This window comes from Passer domesticus, chromosome 5 (assembly GCF_036417665.1).
Source record: "Passer domesticus isolate bPasDom1 chromosome 5, bPasDom1.hap1, whole genome shotgun sequence".
NCBI lineage: Eukaryota > Metazoa > Chordata > Aves > Passeriformes > Passeridae > Passer > Passer domesticus.
This window is the reverse complement of record NC_087478.1, coordinates 81397556-81423578: the sequence shown is the minus strand read 5'-3', so window position 1 is coordinate 81423578 and position 26023 is coordinate 81397556. Positions and strand designations below refer to the sequence as shown.

The 26023-nt window shown below is 39.4% G+C and overlaps 1 protein-coding gene across 3 annotated transcripts; it reads left to right on the top strand.

The window, feature by feature from the left end:
* Positions 1–55: 55 nt before the first annotated feature.
* Positions 56–25289, top strand: LOC135301153 (solute carrier organic anion transporter family member 1C1-like). Of its 3 annotated transcripts, XM_064421445.1 has the most exons (16): positions 56–3570; positions 4063–4213; positions 5852–5996; positions 7172–7313; positions 7409–7541; positions 8432–8559; positions 8797–8943; positions 11060–11158; positions 12144–12380; positions 13481–13645; positions 14981–15176; positions 16890–17055; positions 17841–18022; positions 18943–19007; positions 20223–20340; positions 21067–25288. In XM_064421445.1, exons 3-16 carry the CDS (start codon positions 5886–5888, stop codon positions 21287–21289), a joined length of 2112 nt encoding a protein of 703 aa, XP_064277515.1. In that variant the 5' UTR covers positions 56–3570; positions 4063–4213; positions 5852–5885; the 3' UTR covers positions 21290–25288. The 3 variants fall into 3 exon arrangements, with proteins under 3 accessions (XP_064277515.1, XP_064277516.1, XP_064277517.1); XM_064421446.1 differs by lacking the exon at positions 4063–4213; XM_064421447.1 differs by lacking the exons at positions 56–3570; positions 4063–4213 and having other exon boundaries at positions 5863–5996; positions 7212–7313; positions 21067–25289.
* The last annotated feature ends 734 nt before the right edge of the window (positions 25290–26023 follow it).

The following is a 26023-nucleotide window of genomic DNA, read 5'->3' as shown; positions in this document are numbered from 1 at the left end:
GAGTTTTTTACACAAGAGTACTCAGTAGGGTCCCATCCTTGGGGGGAAAATTCCCTTACTGCAGAGTTAGATGGCATCAATTTTGCAGGATGCCTCTGAAGAGTTGCCAAATTAAGTTTTACAAGAGAATATTCTCATAGAAGAGCACTTTGAAATTATTTTTGCCACTTGTATCTGTCTTTTGTGAATTTTCTTTGGGACCTAAAGAGGCTGGAATTAGTAAAATAAGATCCAATGATTGCTTGGCTTAGCAACCCCAATTCCTCTATCCACTCTTCCAGAGGCGAAAAATTGGTGTCAGGAAAAAGACTGAATGACTCATGTGCAAATCATACCTCTAAGAACTCTTTTCATATTGAAGCACAGGATTAACTGTTTTTATCCCCTCTTTTTGCACGTGCTGTCCTTCAGTGTTTCAGCAGGAGCAGGGTACAATCTGTCAGAATTCGCATTCCTCCTCCCTCTGTGACTGAGAGCTCGTGGTGTGACTTGCAGACCGAGCTCCCTTGCAGCCCCATCAGCACACACGGCGCTCTGGCTGCCAGCTTGGCACCTGGCCTTGTGCTGCTGCAGGCTGGGGCTGTGTTTGGCAGGAAAGCTCCACCAGTGCAACCAGGGACAGCTGAAGCAATGACAAGTGGGTCCCCTTCATGCAGAATTCTCTCAGATGATGAACGACATGATCTGCTTCACCTCAGTGTGGCAGGAGGCCAGGGCTAAAAATTCTGCACTTTCTGCAGTGACAGCCACACAAAATAACCTCTTGGAGGAAGGAGATGGCTGAGCACTTTTCAGAACCCTCTGGGTGCCCTGGGTGACATGTGTCCCTGGCAGGGGGCTGGGGTGTCCTGGCAGGAAGCCAGAGACACTTGGGATTTTGATCTTAACCCATGGAGCAAATTACCAACCTTGTATGAAGAATCATACAGAAGCTTAAGTAGAGTAATAATGAATTAAGTCACAGAAGCTTAAGTAGAGTAATAATGAATTAATCACCAGGTGAAAAGTGGAGTTTTGAAGATGTTATTATAGGGGGTCCCCAGCCCCGGAACCTCTTGCACCTTTTGGATGCGGCTCCGCTTGGGAAGGTGGAAGGTGATGCTGCACAGCCAGCCTGGGAGGAGGCAGCTCCTGGGGCTGTTTGCAGGGGGCTCTGGCAGCCAGCCCTGGGCACACAGGCTGTCACAACCAGCCCTGGCGAGGCTGGAAACAGCAGCATCAGCAGCAAGCACTTCCTCATTGCTAACCTGCTCTCCTGATTCTGAGTTTCTGTGCTGCCATGGGCCTTGCAGAACAGGTTCCCAGTACAGCCAGCTGTCAGGCTGGTGGCTGACACAACAGCCCACGGTATGGCATGTTCAGATATCCTCTTCTTTTTCCTATTCTTTTTTTTTAAATTGTTGGCTCTGGTGCTGTGCTCCTCCAGGACTGCCCTTCCATAGCAAGGAAGGAAGCTCCTCACCTGCCAGCAGCTGCTGTATCACAGCTGCTGTGGACGAGGCATGATGGCAAATGCTGCCACAGGCACTGCAGCTCAGGTTGCAAAAGTTGCAGAAGATTGTTTTCATGAAGTTTTTTATGGTGGGATTCATCTCTCCTGACTATTGCCAAAAGCTGATCTTGGCTGTCCAGCCTTTCACAGCCGTATCTGGAGCTCATCCCATCTCCTACCTAAAGTAAGTATCTAGGCTAGATCAAAGCACCCGTGCCTTTGGAAATACTTCTTTTCCCTCCTCTAAGGTGATCCTGAGTGGCTCATCTGGGTGTGTCTGAAACCACGTGGGGCTGCCTTGTGAGTGGATATTGCCATCTGTATGCCAGGAGCACAGCAATCATGTCCCCTACACACAAACTTCTGTGTATTCAGCTTTAAAACACATTTCTTGTGGATGTCTCATCTTGGGAGCTGTGTTTTAGAGCCTGCTCTCCTGACAGACTTGCAGGGGCCTTTCCAACAGACTTCACTTTTCCACCTGGTTGCAGACTGACAATAAATAGGGAACCCATTGCTAATGTTCATACATTTTTTTCCTGCTAGCTTTGCAATGTTGTAGTTAATAGTTAATATTTAAAAGCAGTCCAAATGCAGGTTGCAGTACGTGTAAATTTGACATTGTCAGATGATGCAAAATCTGCTTAATTGGAATGATATTCTGGTAAATGAATCTAAGCTTTTTAAACATTAAAAAAAACTAAAATAATTAAGGCGTTAAGGAGTAGGCAAAGATAAATGTTCTTCACCTGAGTAAAAGTATGCAAATGAGAATCAATTTATCTGAAGAATAGGTTTGATGGATTTCCCATATTCTGAACTCTTTTAAGAGAAAGTGAGTTTCAACATCTACATTTTTCCCTTGCATTAAAACTAAATTAATTAAACAAGAAGTCAGCATTTAAATAACACTGCATTAAAATTATCATAGAAAATAATACTTTCTTCTCTTGCAAATATTCTTATGAAATGGTAGAAATGAGCTGTGTTTTCATCTGCTCACTGAGGGCAAATATAGAGAGCATATAGTTGTGCTGGTAAAAGAGAAAAATTGAAACTTTAAATTAAGACCAACATATATATGTAATAAATATATAATAGATAATATAATACATAATATATAATATATAACATATAGCATATAACATATAATAAATATGTAATATATATAATGATCACAGTAAAATGTGTAAAATTCTATCAAGAAAAATCCAATAACAAGTGCAAATATGGCAGATAAAATGACTGTCTGCAGTTAACCTGGAAGCTTCAGGGGGCAATGAGAGAGAGCTTGCATATTTATGTACTTAGCAAGTTTATAACTTCTTTTTAGCTTTCATAAGTTTTTTTTTTTTAGTTCTAAATGTTGTGATTCCACAATTCCATAACTCATAAATAATTGAGTTCATTTAGTATTTAGCAAATCCCTTAGTGTACTTTTGTGCAGAAGAAGATAATCAAGGCTCTGCATGCAAACCTCTGCATTGGGGCTGGGGCACAGAGGGCTCAAACCCAAAACTGGTCGATGTCCATGAGCTGTTCGTGCCCTCCCAGGAGCTCAGCCATCCCTTGGTGTTTGTGTGACCCTGCTCCAAGGCACCAAGAGTGAAAGCTGGGAGGTTGCAGGTGCTTGGAAAAGCTGAGCCTGCACTCCCAGGGCTCTTGCACCTGAGCTGAGCCACTCCATGCTTGTTGGGTGGATGGTGGGGAGCTCCCTTTGAGAGGTGCTTGATGCAGCTCCAATGTTTAGACATCAGGGAAGGAAAAAAAAAAAAAAAAAAAGAAAGAGTGAAGAAAACAAGTTGTTCCAGCCGGGAGAGGCTGGCACTGAGGGCAGGTAGGCTGCCAAAGCAGGGACAGCACCAGACCTGCCTCCTTCTGCACTGCTCCGGTACCGCTGACTGGGGGCAGTTTTGCAATCACCATAAGAAGGAAATCCAAGGTTTAAGAGCCATGTGGTGAGGTGCTCCACTTCTGGGAGCAGGCTGTGTCACAGCTTTGGCCGTGACGCTGCGCTGGCTCCCAGCCTGGAGCCTGGGGCACGGCAGAGGAACAGCCTGACACCGCGCTGACACACAGTAAGTGAGTGCTCTCTCTGTCCCTCCCTCCCTGCTCCCTTCCTTTTGGAGTTACTCTGTTTGTTTGTTCACTTGTGAGCTCCCAGTGCAGCCTTTCTGCACGTCTCGTTGTCACTCAACTTGAAAGATTTATGTAAAGTGCAAAGGTACAATTCTGAAAATTCAATTTTTTTAAAACGATAAGTGTTGTTGCTCCTGTTGGGAGCAGGGTATTTTATCCTTCTGTAGAAAAACTATCCATTTACCCTTATTCATAAATTAAATATTTTATAATTTTTTTTTTGCTTAATTTTAAATGCCACTGGTGTCAATGATTCACTGGTTTACCAAAGTTCAGATTCTCATAGAGCGGTTATCGAAAATGTAATTGCTCAATTAGGTACAGTTCAATTAGGTAAGAGAACTGTTCCTACAAGTTAACATTTTCTGTGAGTTTCAGGTAGATTATTAGTCTGGCACCATAAATAACATTTTATATTTAAAATTTGATAGATTGAAAAGAAAATCATGTCACTGATTGAGATCCCGTTTATTTACCAGAGTCAGATGTTGCACAAAGTTAATCATCAGCAAAATACAAATCAATAAAGAATGTATTTGCTTTAGAGAACTGTCTTTCAGCTCCTATCCTATAAAGACTGGGGTAAGTCTGACTTCACCATACTTTATTTATCTATAGCTTACTTTTGAAATGTTATTCTTTTTATTTGGAAGTTGCTGAAGATGGTCTAAGGAAGGTTAGGTCCCTTTAGACATTTCATATGGGGCTTTGTCTGAAATATACATGTTTGCTTTGCACAGTTCCCTCCTACGGAGCAGGATTTGGAACTAAAATTTACAAAAATCAAGTTGGAGTCCTTGTGAGGCTTTATATCTCTTTATGAGGCATTAGTGCCTATTTTCAGTGGTTAGGAGTAGCTTCTGGGTGATTGTGGGGTTTCTGAGCATGTTGTCCTTTCTGGCATAGGTGAACATTTCCCAGAGAACCCAGGTAGCTCTGGGAATCTTGCTTGGGACAGATTAACTCCTCAGAGGAACCTGGTGATGTTTGTGGGGTGTCCTGGGACGCTACCACGTCCCTGTGCATTATCCTGGGACCCTGCCCCGTCCCTGTGTGTTATCCTGGGACCCTGCCTTGTCCCTCGTCCCTGTGCATTATCCTGGGACCCTGCCACGTCCCCACAACCCTGGTGTCAAAAATCCCCCACAGCACTTGGGTGGGCTCCACTCCTGGGTCAGCTGGCCTTGGGTCCTTCAGGAGGGAAACCTGGAAAGCTCCTGTGTGACTGAAACAGCATGGCATGTTTGAGATTCCAGTGTCTTGGGGAAAAATTATACAGGCCAATTTCTTGATGTATATTCCTCTATACTCCTTTAACATATGTGCAAATATATGTATAGGAGATGACTGGTTGATTTTGGTACTATTGCACCAGTTTTCCAACAGACAAGCTTGGAATGATATTTTTTTTTTACTTATCATTCCAGATGTCTCAGTATTAGCTGCTTTCCCCTGATCATCTTAATCTATACCAGCCAACATAGCTAAGGTGACTCCTTGAATCAGAACCAACTTTTAGACTTAAAACTTTATCAGTCTTATTAAAATATCTACATTTATCATCTGTCCTGCAGGAACTTGTGAAGGCTTGTGGGCTTACAGATAGTCATTATTTGTTTAAATCAGTGCTCTCTTTCCCCTTTATAAATATTTACCTAACATACTGCTCACCCTATTTTCTCCTCTGTCATCATTTGTGGTCTGATTCTATAAAGATTTATCCAATAAATAATGTTACTCATTCAAATGCTGGCAGAATGGTAGAGTTCACTAAGAAAATCCTCAGAAATATAACAGCAGAAGCCTACTGCATCACACCTTAGTCTGGAACAGTGATCAAAAATGAATATCTCAGAAAGAATTGGCTCAAGCGTGGTGAAGATGTTTTTCTGACAAACTGTCCCAGCCTTCAGCTGCCTGGGCACTTTCCTTTTCCACAAAGATTTCTAAAAATCTTCAGTGAGTTATCCATAACTTTTCCATCTGTCCAAGAAAGTCCTGGAGCCTTTTAGAAAACAGATGTCACAAATCAGGTGCACCAGTCCTTAATTAATTGCAGTGGTTACTTTGAGCACTCTTTAATGAGTGTTCAAAGATGAGAAAAGATGTCAACGTGCAGATTTCTCAAGCAGTGTCTCACCACTGAGTATGTCTGAAAAGCATTGGAACACGCAATTCTTGTGGCAATGATAGTTAAACTTGGCTATATTTTTCAAACAGGAAGACCTATATTCAGACCTGGAGAAGGAAAACCATGGACAGACCAATCACTGCTGGCCAGCTTAAAGAAAAATCACTCTTCCAGGACAGTGATGGCAGTGCAGCTCCTGCCAAGACTGTGTGCCATAATTGTTCAAAGCTAAAGGTAGGGAAGAGCCCTCACCACATATTTTCTCTGGAACACTGAATTGCCATTTGAAGTCCTATCAAAATTCAGTTAGTTATGTATGGCACTGCTTGGTACTATATGTGGTGGGAAAAATTGTCTGGGCTGCATCCATAGGGGGATGGAAGGGATTTGGGCAGCAGGGGAAGGAGGGGATTCTGCCCTGCTCTGCTGAAACTCCACCTGCAGAGCTGCCCTCAGCTCTGGGGCCCCAGCACAGGAGCAGCTGGAGCTGCTGGAGCCAGCCCAGTGGAGGGACACGGAGGGATGGAGCAGCTCTGCTGGGAGGAAAGGCTGGAGAATTGGGACTGGAGAAGAGAAAGCTCAGGGCTCACCTCCTTGTGGCCTTCCAGGACCTGAAGGAGCCAACAAGAAAGATGAAGAGAGAATATTGAAAGAGGGAATGGCTTCAAACTGACAGAGAGTGGGTTTAGATGGGATATTAAGGAGAAAATCTTCATTGTGAGGGTGGGGATGCCCTGGCACAGGCTGCCCACAGAATCTGTGGATGTCCCATCCCTGGAAGAGTTCAAGGCCAGGTTGGATGGGGATCTGAGCAACCTGGTCTGGTGGAAGGTGTCTCTGCCCATGGCAGGGGGTGGGACTGGATGATCTTTAAGGTCCCTTCCAACCCAAACCATTCTTATTCTATGGTTCTGATTCCGAGCACACAGAAGTCAATAAATGCACTCAGAAGTTGAAAAATGAGGTCATATTTTACTAACAATTAATTTAAAGGTGTGCTATAGTCACAGTGGTAGTTGCAGATATATATTTTTATTAATGTGTTTTAGAACAGGAGAAGGAGAGGTGATAAGATATAAGTACCAGATATGAGTATGTGATATAAGTGCCAGAAAAAGCAACATTATGCTGCAAGTTTTTCCTAAGGAAGGAAACAGCTGGACCAATATGTTCTAGAAAGTTAGAAGGTGCATACCAGAATGTCAATTTTTGTTCTCTTTGAAGTAAAATTGAGGCCACCCTGATAAAGAAAGTAAATTCAGTTTTAATGACAACAATAGGAAGATTCTACTCACAGAGAATTAGAAAGCAAAGCTTATGATTTTTGTTCTTCTTGAGTGGATTGCTCAGGCATCCAGCTGTAAAGCAAAAAATGTCACTTTGCAAACTCAATTATTTTCTCTCTTCAGATATTTCTTGGAGCTCTAGCTTTTTCCTTTTTTGCCAAAGGATTTTCTGGAAGCTACATGAAGAGCATGTCCAGTCAAATTGAAAGGAGATTTGAAATCTCATCATCGATTGTTGGCATTATTGATGGCAGCTTTGAGATAGGTATATGTATTTTGAAAGTGGATAAGTGCTTCTTAGCACTCTTTCACTCCCAAAAAACCTATTTTTTGTGCTTGCTCTCTCTCCTGTTGATGCAGGTAACTTAATGGTGATGGTGTTGGTGAGCTACCTTGGACCAAGAGTTCACAGGCCAAAAATAATTGCTGTTGGGTGTCTCATCATGTCTGTAGGAGCTTTTTTGTCAGTGATGCCTCAGTTCCTAATGGGACGGTAAATATGGAGATTTTCATGTTATGCACTAATGGAACTTGATCATCCAAAGTGGTTTTCAAAGCATACACCTGAGTTAAAACCTTGACAGTAGTGGTTTCTTCCAGCTATTCCAACAGGAAGATGGGTGGATTTTTAAATATTGCCTTTCTGTTTTCCTCTCTGAAAGCTTACCTCTTGCTACAGGTAAGCAGGAGAGAAACATCAGATTTCTAGAGAACTTATGCATAACTACGGATAAAGAGGGTTGAATTTTTCACCTGGGATGGATATAAATATAAATACATATACATAAAAATATATATAAATATATAAATAGAAATATAATTAGAAATAGAAATTTTTTTAAACTGTGTTTTCCTTTTCTATATTTAAGTGAATTGTAATTAGATCTTGATGGAAAAGGTTTCTTTCTCCATGGTGGCTACTCATGATAAGCTCTTTAAAATGCTGAAGATTTTAATCTAAACTTGGGGAGAATTAAATATCTAAATACCCCATTCACATTTAAGCTATAACACATAATTGTCAGATGCAGGTCATACCTTTGGTATCGTTGCATCTGCCACAAAGGTAAGAAAGAGGTGCTATTATGGAAAAACACAGATGTGGATGAGCTCTGCCTCTGTCCTGCAGTCTAAAGAATGATCTCTGGGAGCAGATTAGTTGCTCTTTATCTCTGGAAAATAGTGGGGTTAGAATCATCAGAGCATTTGAAAATGGCATGAAGATACCAAATTTTTTTTTAAGCCAAGCTCTGGGAATGGGCCTCCCCTCCACTTTGTGTGTGTGAGACAGGAATGAACATGTGTGAGCACAGGGCTCAGACACGCTTCCTGCAGAGCAAAGTCCTTCATGTGTCAGTTGTATTTCACACAGTTGTTTTCCAGTTACAATTATGAAAGGATAACTGTTAGCGTGGACAACTCCTCCACGAGTGTGTCAGCTTGCTCCCCAGGGTCTGAGGGCCCTCCAGCCACAGATGCTACAGAAACACTCAGCACAGTGATAAATGCTGGTAAGATAAAACTCTGATGCTGGATTCTTTTCTGCTTGTCCCTGTTGGACACCCTTTTTTACTGGAAAGCAGTAAAACCCCTGCTAGAGACCATGATATTATTGTTTATCTATTATATTTATATATTAAACCCACCCTATAATGATTGTTAATCCCCATATTTTATGTTATTTTACTGCTGCTCTAAATCATTGTCAGAATTATGTTCACAGGAGTATAAATGTTTATGGCCTGCAGGATGTGAGAAAACAACAAATTCCTATCTGTGGCTTTTTGTGCTGGTGGGGAACCTTCTGCGTGGAATTGGGGAAGCACCAATTATGCCTCTGGGAGTTTCATATATTGATGATTTCTCTAAAGAAGAAAACTCAGCATTTTACATAGGTAATGTACAAATTAATGATTTTTAGGCTAGACATTCTGTTCTCTAACATTTCTATAGTCAAGCAAATACTCAACAAAAAAATTATCTGGGTAACTTTGAGCTGTACAGAAACAAAAAAAAGCCCCACGCAGTGCAAAAGAGGTCTCATATTTATTTTCTAGGGATAACTCTGGGATGGCCTTTTTGCTTTCCCAGAGGAGCTTCTGTGATGAAGAGAAGCATAATCAAATACTCATTTCCCCAAAGTGCAAAGTCATATCTGGCATATCAGCTTTGGTACCCCATCTTCAGAGAACCACATTCTTCCTAATCACTATTTCACAGATAAGGGAATGATCCTTAACGTGAGGATCTGTAATGAAGTCACAATTAATTACAGCAATGTGATTGTGTTTCAGGAGCTCTTACTTGACTTTTTGTATTTTATATGCAGCACACTTCCAGTTGAAAGCTTTTTAAAGTCACTCTTTGCTGAAGGAAAAACAACACCTCTCCAGGGTGTTGTAACAAATCCTTTCTAATTGGGGCTTTGATCTTGTTTTGACGGCTCATAACCTATTGCCCAAGACAGAGAGACTTACACCCAAGCTAATTGATTTGTTGGCAAACTGATTTGGTAGCAGGGGATGTTTGTGTGGCCTGAAGTCAATTTGGTGAAACTGAGCTGGTCAGACAGACAGTGAGACAGTTTCAGGAAGAGCTCAGCATGTGATGCTACAGGGTAAGGCCATAGCCAATGTCTTCACTTGGGAATGAGGAAATCTGCAGGTTGAAGAGAAGTGTTGTGGAGTTAGCTGTCAAAAACAGGCATTCCACTCAGCAGTTATCCCAAATATTTGTAATCACCTCTGAGCTTCTGATTAAGGGTATTTTAAAAAGTTTAGCTGAATTTTTTCCTTGTCAGAATTTAATGTGGGAAAGATTGAGACAGGCAAGGGAGATCAAAAAGATAATGTAAACATGGATTCAATGAAAATGGAAATTCATTTACACCACGGAAATAAAGTATTTAGTTTACAGTTTATAAAATATTTCATTTTTACATTCAGAATAGCAGTTTTCAGTCACTTATTCCATTTTGGTGGACTGAATCACTTTGTAAAAAAAGTGAAAGTTGAAACAGTCTTTTCCATAGAACAGAACTTTCTTTTCTTGGCTAAATTTAATTCTTTTCTGTATCTTATTTTTCATCATCTAGCTGAATCAATTTTTACTCAGTGTTTTTGTAAAATACAAACAACAAAAAGAATTGTCCTATAATGAAAAGTCAGTCAAGGCTTGTGGATGAATTTTGAGCATTAATCTTGTTGTTTTACCCTGAACAAGAAGTCTCAGCTTTGTCTCTCCTTTTTGCTTTGTCCTTTAATGTTTTGTTGAGTAAGAACATAAGTTATTTTGAGGCATTCTATTATTTCTTAATAGAATGAACTAAAATAATTTTGGCGGAGTGTGGTGACAGCAATAATATTATAGTTGCCATGGGAAGGAACAGAAAATTTGGCATATTTGTTAAGATGTAACAATTTATTACAGAAGTTCTGGGTGATAAACTGAGCAGTCACTACATTCAGGAGAGAGTTTGCAAAATCAACTCTCTCTGGAGGAAAATCTCTGCAGTAGAACACAGCAGGATTTACAGAGCACAGCGCTGGGTGTGGGCAAGAACTTACAGGCATTTGGCAAATAATTCCTTATTTTCTAATGGAATGAAGCCTTCTGCAACTTTAAGGTGTCAGTTCTGCTCTAGAATTCAGGAATCCAAATTACTGAGTTGTAGTTTGATCCTGTCACCTGCTCACAACTAAATTTCAGCAGAACACAAAGTGGCGAGGGAGCGTGAGAACCTATGCTTGAATTATTTAGAAGACATTTTATGTTGATTGCCACCAGTGGCAACCAAAATCAAATTGTGCTTTATTTACACATCCAGTCAGCAAAATGCACTGTGGATTTCTGGCAGCCTTCACAGCTTATTCATTTGCTCCTAGGGGTATCCCACCTTCTGCTCTCCACCACAGCTGTGGTTAGGGCTCCTTCCTCTCTCCTTTCCTCGCCCTCAGAGAGGAAGGCCTGCCTTGGCCATGCAGTTTTTTTGCTGTTTCCCTTCTCCTGCAGGCCTGGTGAGATCCTCGGGCATGTTTGGGCCGACGCTGGGCTTCCTGCTGGGCTCCTTCTGTGCCAGCCTCTGGGTTGACGTCGGCGTCGTGGACATCGGTGAGGTACCACGGCCACCACCGTGGGGTGGCACAGCCAGCCAGGAGCTGTCTGGGTGTAGGAACCTCTGTGCCAAGAAACACCTTCCCAGCTCACTGTCCCCAAAAACAGGGGCTCTCTGGAGAGCTTTTCCTGCTCAAAAATCGAGGTTTTAACACCTGGTGTTGTAGTGCGGTTGGAATAGCCCTTGAAAAAAGCCCACTGATTTTTTTTTAATGCTTGCACACACACTTGCTACACCCTTGCTGTGCAGCTGAGAGCAAAGGATTTGTTGAATAAAAGGCAATCCCCATGTTGAGAGAACAGGGAAAGGCTCATGAGCACTGCAACACTTAGCAGAAAGTATGTTCTCTTAAAAAGCATGCAGCAAGGATTCATCTCAAAACTCATGTTGTTGTTCAAATCTGTTGTTCAAACTTAAAAGTCTCTAATCCCAGGGAAAAATTGAGGAAAAACTGTAGAGTTTGGGGATGGAGAAGGAGGGCACTCTCGGAAATTGAGAAAGGGAAGGGTGTTTTTTTTGTGATAAAGTTCCTTTTGCTCATTTCCCCAGAGAGTATTGGAGGATTGTGGCAAGGAAATGCCACTCCGGGCCTAAATGCACATATTTATTTTTTACTGCATGGGACTGAATCCCCTCAGGGAGGGATCACTCACAACTTATCCAGAGCAGCTGTGGCTGCCCCATCCCTGGGAGTGTCCAAGGCCAGGTTGGATGGGGCTCTGAGCAACCTGGGACAGTGGAAGTGTCCCTGCCCATTTCAGGGGGTGGGACAAGATGATCTTAAAGGTCCCTTCCAACATAAACTATTCCATGATTCTATTATTTGAAACAAGCTGCATTTCATTCTTCTTATGGGATGTAGATGACCTCTGTTCTATTTTTTAACTTGTATATATGAGGACATACAGTAATGTATAATAATCTATAATAATTGCTCTGCATAATGTTTACCCTATTTTCCTGTCTTTCTGTGTTTTATAGATGCCATCAGCATAAATCCTAAGGACACCCGTTGGGTTGGTGCCTGGTGGCTTGGATTGCTTATCTGTGGAGCTGTCAACTTCATTGCTTCATTGCCTTTCTGGTTTCTGCCCTATTCCTTACCAAAAGAAGGACAGAATGAAAACTTGAAGATTAGTCACTTGTCTGTTCAAGGAGATCCCTGTAAAATAGACCCCCCAGCTCAGCCACAATTAAAGTTCTCAGAGGCAGTAAAAGGTGAAATATTATTGCCCAAATATTTGCATATGAATTCTGTCTCATGGATTTGTTGGGGGCTGACCATGGACTCACATAACCAGCAAAATGCAGGTTTCTGCAGTGGAAACAACCAACAAAAATGTCATTAGTTTGTGCTCTTACAATTACATGTTAAGGGTGAGTTTCAGTCCTCTCCTGATGTCAGACAGCTGGGTAAAACTTGTGCTGTTTCCCTGAGCAGCAGAGATCCTCAGTTTGTAGTTGTGTGGTGATGTATTACAGCTACAATCCCATGGTTATGGAGAGGGAGAGGGGAAAACATCCCATCCTCATTAATGAGCAATCCATAGTGGGCAGGCTGGGATTGGCAAGGAAACTGAGGCAAATGTTTGGCAAGGAAATATGGAGCTCATTGTGGCTACCTTAGATGTTAGAGGGACTCCACAGGATTTGTAGTTCCTGTGTTTGAGCTCAGGGATGCTGAATTCATCTCATAGGAAACACCAGATCCAACCAGCCATTGCTTTTAATTTTATATTTTTCGTATTAGACCCAAGGTTTGTTTGTATATATGTGCACACCAGATGTGTTTTGAACTCTCACCTTTTAGGCAGCTGTGCCAGAGCCAGAATACAGTGTAAATGCAGGTGTTTATGTCCACTTTATTTCAATGGATTTTAATATTCTAACAAAGGGTCCAAGAAATGATTTCTTTTTTTGGGACCAGGTGCTTCTGTTCTCTAAACATCACCCTCTTGTGGGGTCCTTGTGTGGTTGGTGAAGGCTGCTGCTTTGGGAACCACATTTTACTCTTGGTAGAGGGTGTCAATGCTCAGTGCAGGAGGAGGAGGTGTGCTGTGAGCCTGAGGAGCTCTACCCCACACACCAGATAATCCAGGATCCTGATTCCCAGCTCAGCATCCTGGGCTGCTCCTCCTGTCAGGCACGTGTTGGCAATGAGAACTCTCACCTTGGCAATCATGTGCTGTGATAAGCACAGAATTATAACCTGCAAGCAGCCAGCAATTAAACCAAAGTTAATTTCACTATCTAAAGGATGCCAAAACAACTCCTCTCTGTGTTTATCAGGGTGTACAGCATACGCTTCTCTGTTGCAGATTTCTTGCCAGCACTCAGGAAGCTGTTTGGAAACCCAATTTTTGTGGTGTTCATCTTCCTCACTATTCTGCAGTATAATTCCCTTGTTGGGATAATAACCTATGAGACAAAGTTTATGGAGCAGCAATTCAATGTGTCAGTGGCAAAAGCCATCTTTCTAATTGGTAGGTACCTGACTTATTTCAAATTCCAGTGTCAAAAAGGAAGCTTTTATTTGTTATCTTGACTTCTGTTTTAGAAGGAGCTTGTGTGAACTTTTTTTTGTTAAAAAGAAAACACGTAGTGGTTTCCTAATTTTCTTACTGTATTTTGAAAATGGATGTTAATTTCAGTGTTAATTTTCCTAGTGCTCCTAATTCAGTGATCTAGAGGATTATTACAACAGGGTAGAAGTTTTTTTCATAGTGAGATTTGGGCTGTGTCTGTTTTCATGAGTGAAAACCACACATCAGATATCAGCTGCAACTAAGTAAAAACTAATAGAAAAAAATGTTAAACTGTTTAATGAAATGTGTGGGGTTTTTTTGTTTTCAGAATAACATCTTGGTATAAATGTCATTTTGATTACAAATCCAAATTTTATAAGCAATAAGAAACCAAAATATAAAAGTTTGAGTAACTTCATTAATTTCAAATCTGATTTTCTATTTAGCAGTTCCTTCAGAACTGCTAACATTTTTGTAGTGGTCTGCAAAAAAAAAAAGAATGTTGAAATTATATTAATCTTTCAGTGATTGATATAGTCTCATAATCTGGAAAGAAAACAAGGCTATGTGAGGTCATTACAGAACTGACATTGAATTACTTCAACCTGAAGACACAATGCCTCAGTCAGCTACAAATGTGGGAAGAACTTTCTTTATCCTATATATTTTTTTTCCTGAGTGCTGAGAAAATTTTACAGAAATGACCAAGCAAACCAACCAACAGTAAAACCAGAGAAAGGCAAACCCCTGCCAATAACACCGTGTAAAACCTCTCTGTTTAGCAAGTAAGGGCTGGTGTTTGTGAAATACTGAGCAGATTAAATCTAAATGCAAATCATCTCATCATTCACTCTCAGATCAAAACTGAATCCAGAGCAGAACTTCAACTTCCTTTTATGTTCCATTTCGGAGACTTTTTTGTAGCTTTCATAAAGTTTGATGTTTTATTTTATATGAAGTGTATGAGCTAAGACATTATCATTGACTCCAGTTTCTAATAGGCACTTGTACAGGTTTTGTTATATTTACATACAAACAGCAATATAGTAAAAATGAATATTGAGGAGTTGAGCTTTCTAAAGTCATAACATGATTTGCGAAAGAAAATGGGGATGTGATATTACTAGAAGGTAATATAAATATTAGAACCGCAAAGAATCAGCCCAAAAATAGCTATCTGATACCTATTTATTCTAGAAATAGAATAAAATATACCTACTTATTTTAGAAATTTATTCTAAAATACTCAATGCAAGTGAAAGCAGTTAACATTTAATCACTGTCTCTTTGCAGGTGTGATACTTCTACCCGTCACAATCCTGGGCATGTTTCTGGGAGGCTTCCTGATCAAGAAATTCAAGCTCCACATAACTGAAATGGCCAAGTTTGCCTGCATCACCTTCGTGGTGGCGTATCTGCTGAACCTGCTGTACTTCACGTGCAGCTGTGAGGTGCTGCAGGTGGCCGGGCTGACCGCGCCCTACGCTGGGTCTGTACCCCTCACCTGGGGCTGCTGCTTCTCTGGGGTGCTGCACAGAAAAAATCCCACCTTCTGAGGCAGAACTGGCAGTCTGAAGTCATGCCTGGAGCTGGGGATGGGGAAAATATACCAATTTCATTTTCCGAACTTGTTTAAACTGGATATTTATTTTTTTCCTGAATTCTCTTTTTCCTAAATTCTCTGTTTCTGACAATGTGCCTATATATTCCAGCAAATTGCTGAAAAAATTGACATTTATTACAGGCAATTTAAATTTCATAATTCTATTTCAAAGCTTTAATTTAAGGTATTGTGGGAAATGCAGGACTCTTGTATAATTGACTAATATGATTAAGTAGAAGTTGTTCATTGTTTGCATTATATATATTAAGTATACATATATATATATAAAAAGTACATATATATGTTATATATATTAAGTATATATATATTTTAAGTATATACTTTTTGATTTTTTTTGTTTCCATTTCTTAGCATTTGTGATTGGTTACAGTTTAGGTGTTTCACAGTTTTTTGTTACTTAGTTCTTGTGATTTTGGTATTTAGTTTCTCAGCTTCTTCGTTATTATTTTAGCATAGTTGCTTATTATAGAAGTTCTTTATTGGTTATATTATATATATATTTATATATAATATTAAATATTATATATATTAAATATATATTTTTATATATTTATATAGATATATATTTATAGATTTTGTAAACTGGTTGAGTGCAACCTCTGATGCCACAGAGTGAATAAAAAATAAGCATCAACAGCAAGAGAGCATATATTGAAAGAGCATTTGCAGTTTCTCCAGGAGAACTGAGTCTGGAGGATTTGGCACATGCCAAATTCTGTTTCTGTGGTTGTTTCTGGTTAAGTGACCCATTTAGTGTTTTACCTATTTCATAATTTATATTTTGAAGACAACAGCCCAATGAGGACTAAATCCTTCAGTTATCTTCCCTTCCAAGAGACTTAGGGGAAATGTAGCCCACATAATGTGTGCTCTTGCTGAGGGAAGGGAGAAGGAGGAAAAAAAGGCAAGTTTTGAACATTTTTACCTTGCATTTGAGCTCACAGCAAGGATGATTTTTAGGAAACTGAGCACTGCTGACATGTGCTCAGAGTATCCTGATACAGTGGCCTAGATCCGGTTGAAAAAAGTCAATTGCTGTTTTGGTTTTATGTACTTTTTTTAAACTTTTATATCTTACCTCTATCACATGGATTTTGTATGATATCCTACTGCTGAGAAAATTGTTTTTTCCTTGGGCCATGTCTTTGTGATAAGAGATTCTAGCTATGATTTTCCTCTTCTTGGGGTGAACTTTCAAGTGCAAAATTAATACCAAATATTCCCACCCAGCCTTTTGATTTCCATGCCTTCTCAGTGGCAACCCATAGAAATGTTATTGCTTGGTTAAAATCCCAAAGAGAACTTTGTTTGAGCTGAAATTATCTTAGTGTCCATATGACAGCCTCACAGTGCAGATATATGTCCATTTTGATCACTTCACTTTCTCCCTGTTTTTCCTGCCTACTCCCTAATATATATATATATGTGTGATATATGGGGCTTTTTTGGTGGTTTTTTTTTTTTTGGTTGGCTTTTTTTTTTTGGTGTATGTGGTTTTTTTGGGTTTTTTTTGTTTTTTTTTTTTTTTTTCTGTAAGTTCCACTAAATAATTCCATAATTTCTCCTGTTGTCCTGCAGAATGAAGCACCTTTCCTCCAGCAAGCACACCTACACAGCCAGCTGCAATGCTGAGTGCAGCTGCAAGGTGGACCAGTGGGACCCTGTCTGTGGGGACAACGGGATCACATACATGACAGCCTGCTTTGCAGGGTGCAAATCATCATCTGGGACAGGGAGGAATATGGTAAATATCTAGGAGCATAGATGGCTCTGCAATAGGATGAGGAGCAATGGTTTTAAGTTAAAAAGGAGTAGATATAGGGATATATAGATATAGACTAGATATAGGGAAGACATTTTTATCAGCAGCAAAGCCATTTCCAAGACTTCAAATAATCCTGCCTGAGCAAGACTGTTGAAAACACTGTTTGCACAAGAGTGTACCAATGGTTATATCTTCTGGCAGAGGCAGAATTGTCTTCGCTGACAATACTGAAAAAGACTAGCACCATTATCAGTCTTTTATTTAAATATCCCATCAATATTCTGGCTTCATTTCAGGAAAACTGGCCTTCAAACCCATGTGTCCTGCTAACTCCAAAGCCCATTATCAATCCAAATGCTGTTTAAGCACATAATGGTCTATATGCATGGTGCATATTTGGTCCACACCTCTATTTTTTCTTGCTGCTGTTATGCATCTTCTCCATGGGATACCTGAGCAGAACGGCTGGATAGCAGTGCACATCTGATTATTTTAGCTTTGACCCACTTAAAACACACACAGAGCACCTTGTGTTCTAGCAGTGGCATGGCTGAAACTAGAACTCCAGCTGCTTTGTGTCTCTGGAGCAGCTCAGAGGGGCTGGAGCATATCGGTGACCATCAGTCTGCAGAGATGATTACAGAAGGGTTTTCAGCATCCACACAGCCTGGCTGGTATGGGCAGTGAAAAATCTAGCTGATGAAATGGTTGTTTATTGAAGCTGAATTCTGAATAAATAAATTCTTCTCATCTTCTCCTTTCAGGTGTTCCACAATTGCAGCTGTGTGGAAGGACAAGGGCTCGGGCTTGGAAACTCCTCTGCTGTTTTGGGACAATGCCAAAGAGAAAGCTGTACCAAAGCCTTTCCCTATTTTTTAGCATTACAGACTGCATGTGCATTTATTTTAGCCTTAGGAGGCACTCCTACATACATGATTATGTTTAGGTGAAATACTTTACCTTACCTTGACCATAAAGCTTGGGGAAAGAGAAACAGAAACTGATATCTACTATTTCATTCCTGCTGTGAGGAGTGGCATGGGGATCAAATTGTGCCCCTGAGGATTTATTTACCTGTGCTCTGAAATCCAGCTCTTTTCAGAGGCAGAGCAAAATATCTGTCCAGAAATTTAATTCTAATTTGATGCTGAGTAGATACTTTGGTGATGAAAGGGGGGGCATTATGCTGATCCTGAATGATGGGTTTCAATTCCAGGGATAGGGATATTTTTACCAGAGCATTGGACTTGAAATGAGATGCATTGCTAAGCCATAGCCAGTGCTGTTCACATTATTCAGAGAAAAACAGGTACCTTTGTCAAGCCTTGTGGCCTCACAATATCTTCTGTGTTGGGAGAAGTCTGATACTCCCACTTTTTTGGCCAGCTGACAGAAGCAGAATTATAGGAGGAATATTTTTAAAATAATAATTCCTTCAGTTGGAAAGCAGCAGCACTATTTTACATTCAGAAGAAAAGACAATGTTTTGTGCCTGTCACGTGGAAGTGTCTTTATCCTCCTGCTCATGGGTGAATCACAATGGTCAGCCTAACTGAACTCTCTTATTTTGGTGGGTTCACTTCCATGTCCCTGTGCATCCTCTCCCAAAAGTATTCCCAACCTGCTTTCCTTTGGTTCAAGATGAGTTTCTGTAGATTCTTGCATTCATTTCAATGGATGTTCTGTGGAAGGAGGCTTTACATCTGAATTTTAACCTGCTGGATGTTCTCAGTCAGGGTTGCAGGGGGCTGTGCTGGGTAAGCCACAGCATTCCTGCAGTGGGGCATGTGCTGCAGGATGTTCTCAGCATGGCCGTAGACACATTTTTCTTTTCCTCAACAATCTGGTTTTTTTTTTCCTTTCCAGATCTGTTTCGCCAGACCTGAAATCCTTTGCTGTTGGGATAGAAACGTTGGGTGGTAGAGTACTAGGTAAGGTTTAATTTCTTTGGGGTTTTCAAGTGGCTAGTCAAAAGCCAAAGAGGAAGAGCAGAGGTAGCCATTGCAGTGCCCTTGCTCCAGACAAGAACAAAATAAATTTTCCAAAATTTTTCTTTGTAAGAAGACTTTACATTTCAAAATGTTTGGACGAGCTTACTACATATTTCCTGGTATTTACATATTATGACTTCCTGGTATTTACATATTATGATCAACTGGTATTTAAATATTATTATTATGTATTTACATATTATGATTATCTCTTCAAATTTTTTCTCTACACTGAAAATAAATGAGGGAAAGGAAGGAAATTTCATTTTATTGTTGAGCTTCTTTTTTTTTTTTAATTGTGGACACAACTTCATCAGTCTGCATATCCCTCCCTTTTGCTGGCCATTATTCACTTACAGCTCCCATGAACTTTGCCTGTTATTTTGTTTCTTGAGTTTATCTGCAATAAACAATCATTTAATTATTCAGACACATAATCTGCCCTGCCTCAATCAAACCTTGCCTTATCTTCCCTTGTTTGCTGATTTTGAAATCTCTGCCTTGCAGAAAAGCCCAAGTGGTCATTGGATCTCTTTTCCAATCTCCATATTTTAGCTGAACACTGCAGAGAATCAATCTTCTACTTTTACAGGACAGTTAACTTGAGAAAATTGCACACTCTCCCTCACACTGATGATATTAAAACATTATTGTCTGTCTAAAAGAAATTCTTTCAGTACTACATGAGTAGTACAGTCATTAACCAGTTTCTGTGGAGCAAGTGCTTAATTTCATCCCTTTGCACTGGACTAATCATCCTTTAATGGCAAGACCTGAATATATACATCAATACACAGAAATATTCATATGTCATAGCATGACATATGAATTCCACACCAGGGATTGCAAAAGAAATGTTGGTTTTATTCCTTCTTTAAACTGAGGAAGTTAAACTTCTAATAAAAATACCATTAAAGGGAATTGCTAACATTTCCCTTGCTGGGTATTATTGAGCTATTGTTTTAAATCCATTGTTTTAACTCCCTTTAAGTACTTAAGTAAATCTTGCCATCTCAAGGCTGGAACTGGATGTTTAGTTCCAGTCTATGCAGGCATAATTCAAAAACCTGGAGATTCATTTCCTGACTTCTCTGCATGACATTAAATGATGAGATCTCCATATCTGAGATCATGTAATGAGAATTTTCTTTGCAGGAGGACTGCCAGCCCCTATTTATTTTGGTGCCTTGATAGACAAGACCTGCTTGAAATGGGGGACAAAAAGCTGTGGGGGATCAGGATCCTGCCGAGTGTACGACACAAAAGAGTTCAGGTAATCCTCCCTGGGGTTTGGGAATCTGGGCAGCAAGGACAAGGTGGGCTTTCCTCCTGCCAGCTGTCTGATTAGGGTATACTACTCCTAACCCAGACTAGACCTTAATAGGTAAATAAACCAAATAATTTTTATTCAGCCTGGCGTCTAAATTTGCAGACTTTGCAGAAATTCTTCTGTTACTGCCTGAAGTCGCAGAATTAGTTCTTTTGTTGTACTCTACTGAATAATGAAATAATGCACTGAGTAACTCTGTGACACTTTGGCTTTGTGGGGTGCTGAAAATCTGTGGAGCACTCTGCAGATTCTGTCCCTCATCCCTCATTTATTTGTTTGCTGTTGTACAAGAAATCTCACAAAACCCCCTTGCAGGGAGGGTTGGGGAGCTGTGTCCAGGAGCACTGAGTGTGCCAGGGAGGAGCAGGGCAGGGACAGGGACAGCAGGCAAAAAGGCCCAGCTGGTGCAGCCCCTCTTTTGTCAGCCCTAAAACAGTCTGCTGGATGGCAGCACACCCCAGACACTTCTGCTGCAAGTCTGAGCCTGTCTGGGGCTAAATATCACAAGGTCATTTGCTTTCTGCCTGTTATTTCCTATTTTCAAATGTGGAGCAATACCTGGCTGACAATAGGTGGTTTTGTCAAACTGCTCTTTATAACCTATTCAGTTCCATACAGAATTGGAAAGTTTTATTAATATAATGTATTTTGTTCCTATTTTCCCCCTAGGAATGTGTATCTTGGCCTCATTGCAGGACTACGGGCAGGATGCTGTCTTTTGTACATAGTACTCTCTATTTTAATTATGAAACGCTTCAAACCAGATGGCAAAGAGAAGACAGATATTAAAAATGCAGAAAGACCAACCAGCAAAGAACCAGAAACTGCCAACAAAAGAGAAATTCTTCCTGGTTCAAGAACCTCAGAGGAGAGCGAGGAAACTTATATGTAAAAAAAACCAAACAAGGTCTTTTGTAACTTTGCCTGTGCCTCAGTTTTTCTGAGCACAAAAAGGTCTAAATACAGACTTCAACAACTAGTTTACAGTTTGGGAGTTCAGAAAGTATCTTTCAACATTAGCTTTTTATTTGCTTTACCCTATCTTCTTCCTTTCCTCATCTGAAACAACAATAAGGGGAAAAGGTGTTCAAAATTTTGGGGAACTCTCCCATCCTCTTGCTCTCAGTCCCTTTCTAGACCAACAGTAGGACAAGCCAAAATTTTGCAAGTGCCATAAATTTGATTATGATTGAAAAATTAAGAAGAAATCCACAATAAGCTGCTTTGACATTTTTCACTGACTTTATTTCAAGTCTTCTTGCTCTGTATTTAGTCCTCCAGCTCTACACAGGCAACCAAGTTTCACTTGGGCTTCTCTGATGGCCTCTCAAGAGCAGAGCTCCTTGTTCCATCCACGGCCAGGTGAGACCCCAGGGATGTCAGTGAGCACCCTCTGAACTCAAACTGCACCACAGCTCTGGGGTTTGGCTTGAAAAGCAGTCACAGTGGAAAGCAAATGAAGTTTGCTAGTGAAGTTTTGAAGCGAAATGTGTTCAACAGTCAAAGTGGAAAACAAATGAAGAAAGTAGTGTATTAATTTTTTGCAGTATATCTCAGTTAAGGGTTTGAGAAAGATTACTCTGAACTGATGCAATAAAGTGATAGGTATTTCTTTGGTTTTTTTTTTTTTTTTTTGTGTTTGTGTGGAGGGAAGGGAGGGCATTTGTATCCAAAGGACCACTGTATTTGTACCACATATATATTAATTTCCTTCCTTGTTTTTAAGGAGCCTTCAGTAAGCCTTGAAACACAGTACTGAATACTTGAAAATTCACAGCTTTCCACAGGCACCCATGTCCAGATGCAAGCTTTATTAAAGGAAGATCCCAACAGTTATTAAAAGGGGAAAGAAATCTCTAAAAATATTATTAGTGTGATTTTTTTTTTTATTGACAGGCCTCAGGAAGTACCTTTGCAACAGGATCCAACCTACTGCAGATATTCTCTCCATCACCACAGGCTTTTTGCTTTATTTTCTGGAGAGTATCTCTTCTCCCTGCAGTGCTGTGCAGAAACCTGCAGAAACCTGAAATTTCTTTCCTAATTTTAAACTTCCTTAGGATATGAAATAGAGATAATGGGCATAAAGAAAATCTACCACACTTTATCTGAGAAAGTAGGAGATCAGAGGGGTAAAGAGAGGCATTCTCTGTATTAAATGATTTTCTGACCTTTCTTCTACCATCTGCCCCAGATGGGATGGGAAAAGGGTTGGATTCTTACTGAAAGGAAAATCCTCTCACCCTGGCCTTTAGGGATGGATTTTATTGCTTAAAGACCATGAGCAGCACATGTAGGCATTGTTTTTTACATTCACAGCTCTGATTAGAAACTGCCAGCAGATCTGGGCAAGGTGTGTCTACTATAAGAGATGAAATGGAAGGGAATCCAGTACAGAAGGTATCAGTAATCCATTTAGGCCTGGAAATTATTAAAGAAAAATCCAAGTTCCAGAAACTGTACACAGAGAAAATAATGGTGTGTCATTCTCCTTCTGTAAGCAGTATTTTAACTTTGAATAAATGCCCTGGCAGTTCTAGAAACACTCCTGATCTACGCCAGACACAGAGTCAGTCAGGTGACTCATACTAACATCATTTCCCTTTTACTTCTGTTGTTTGGGTATTTATTTCTGTATGCTGTTTTTTGGGATTTTTTTCTTTATATTATAGGGTTTTTTTTGATGGGAACATCTTGATTTTCCCAGGAGGCAATGTTTTAGCAAAGGTGCTTTGATAATTGTTGTCAGACTGGAAATGAAATTCTGGTCAGATCTGATGATTCATGCCCAGATATTTACCCTAGATGAAACTTAGTGAAGCGAGGTTTTTCAAACAAATAAGTATTACCACCATTCTTCATAACAGTCCTGAACTGATAATAGCACAAGCCCTGCCACAGGTAGGAAGTTTAAATGAGCCTCTCACTCAGTATTCTGATAATTCCAAGGCTGTCTTACTTCCCTGTGTTTCCCTGGTTTTGGAGTACAAATCTAGCACTCTCCTGTGAACAGAAGGTAGAAGTTTCTTCAAGGGAACAGCCTGTACTTCAACAGCCAGGTGGAAAGAACATGCACAAAATTAAATAGGTGATCAACCAAGTGGCATTTTTTCAAAAGTTTTTTATCTCCTTGCTTCTCACACCAGAGAAGAAGTAAAAACACTCTCCCATCTAATTCCTCCTGCTCCACAGGCAAGGCTTCACCAGCCTGAGAGGCAGAGGGGGCCCTAGGGCTCTGGTTTGATTGCAAAATCACATTTCTGACTCTGGGATCAAAACTGGCATCTTTGTCCTGTGTCTGAGCCCCACCACTGGGAAAATCCTCTGGGAAAAAAGAAAGCCTATTGTTTTCCAAGTTCATGAGAAAAATTGTTAACCAAGAATGCCATTTTTGAGGCAAATTTTCAACTCTACCATGCCAGGTGTGCTTTCAATTACAGACTACAAACATACAGTTTAGGGATCATTATATATAAATCATGGTAAGGCCAGTAAAATCAATGGCCAAATAAAAGAGGCAGAGAGTTTTCATCAGACTCTGGGAGATTTAAGGGCATGAGCCTTGTGTTTACCCAGCTCTTCCTTGAGGATATCAAAAAGCCCTTTAATGGCATTTTCAAAGTCCTTCTGCCAGAAAAACGACACAAGACAGAAGGCAGCTCAGTTATCTGGCATTTCTTCGCTTTTAGATGTGCAATTGAGCAGACATAATGACCTATGACTACCTGGTTTTGAGATGTTTTCTTGCTGTTTAACAAAAAAAGAAAAAAAACCCAGCGTCCCTAAACCCACAGTTTTCTGTATGCATTAGGATCATGTACCCTATAAAAAAACAAGGCCTCCTGTAGCTTTTGTGTCCCCATTATCAACATTATCCTGTCTGTCCTGGCACAAAAATAAATTGGGAATAAAGTACTACTTGTTACAGAATAAACAGAAAATACATCAGGCTCTCAACTTAAATTTAAAGCATTCAAAACATTTTTATAACATAGGTAACATTAGATTTAGTCTACCGGTTTTCACTGTGGAGTATATTGTCATTTTGCCTTCCTCAAGTTTGAGATATGGTCAAAGTTTTTTCCAGCTGAAACTCTTAATAAAAATCTGAATAATATGGGGTTTTTAAAAGTGTTACTTTCTATTTAATGAATGTATTTATTCTGAAGTACATAAGCATAAATAAATCAAGCTGAGGATTGTTTTGCAATAGGACTAAGTGCTGGGTTTTTTTTTGTTTTTTTTTGGTTTTTTTTTTTTTAGTTAGGTGTTCTAAACATGCTGTAATGTGATTTCACTTTCAGTGAAAAACAAAGTCAGTCTTGAGTGATTGAGAATATCAAAAAGCAACAGGTCATCAGATTTCTTCAGATCAGTTTAAAGAAATTTAATGAGTAATTGTTGTAAAATCCATGTAAAATCAATGTAAATCAATGTAAAATCAATGTAAAATCGAACTTTGAATTGCATATATTGTATACATTTGTAACTGAATTTTAATAAGACTATTGTTACAGGAGAAATACAGGTCATGACAAAATATCCTGATGGAATCCTTGAGAATTGCTCAGAAAAATAAATTGCATTTTGCAGGAAAAAAAACCCTGGGAAGTATGACTGAAACTCTTATTCTTCTGCATCTTAGATCAGAGACATTCTGAGTCAGCGACCGTCAGACATAATAATTCCTAAATAATTCCATTTATATAGAATGCAGCATTTCCTTCTCTGAAATCACCAGATGGGAAATAATCAGAAGTTTCACGTTTCTCAGTGGGCAATATTGCTGTAAAATGGATGAGCGCTCTTGTTATCTGCAGAACCCATAAATGACTCAGTCTCATTGGAATGCATATTTATTTTAATATAGTCTTATCACTGGAAGGCTGCTGTTCCATATCATTACCTCTAAAATTAGTATTACACCAGGTCAAATAATCACAGATTTTGTGCTTAGTCCTGGCAGAGCCGACAGGATCAATGGAACCTGAGATATCACTCCTGTACTAATGACAGCTGATAGGAATTATGATAATAATAATAATAATGAGAATATAATGATCTGAAATAGCCCACAGGTCCTGCCGGGTTTTCTGTATCGATTGCTTCAACATTATTCTTATAGCACCAGGAACAAAACCATCTCCTAAACATAACAAATAAATAGATGATTATGTAAAATTCTATTCTTCACAAGGTATTTTTCACAAGATTATAACAGCCAAATAGGATATTACACTGGAGATGTTTAACATGATACTATACATACTAAAAAATATATCTATATATTATATAAATAGATATAATATATATATTATAGAGCACGTGTATTACAATAAATACACTAGATATTATATTATTATACTATATAAAATATTGGAGAGAGATATAATATGTCACATATAAATATACCATTACCTAATGATTTACTATAATTATTTATATTTCTAATAGTTACTCATATAATATCATATCATATCATATCATATCATCTTAATGCATAATAATATAATATAATATAATATATATTATATTTTTATATATTATATAATATATATTATATATATTATAATATAATATAATATATATTATAATACAATATAATAAATATAATATAATATATAAT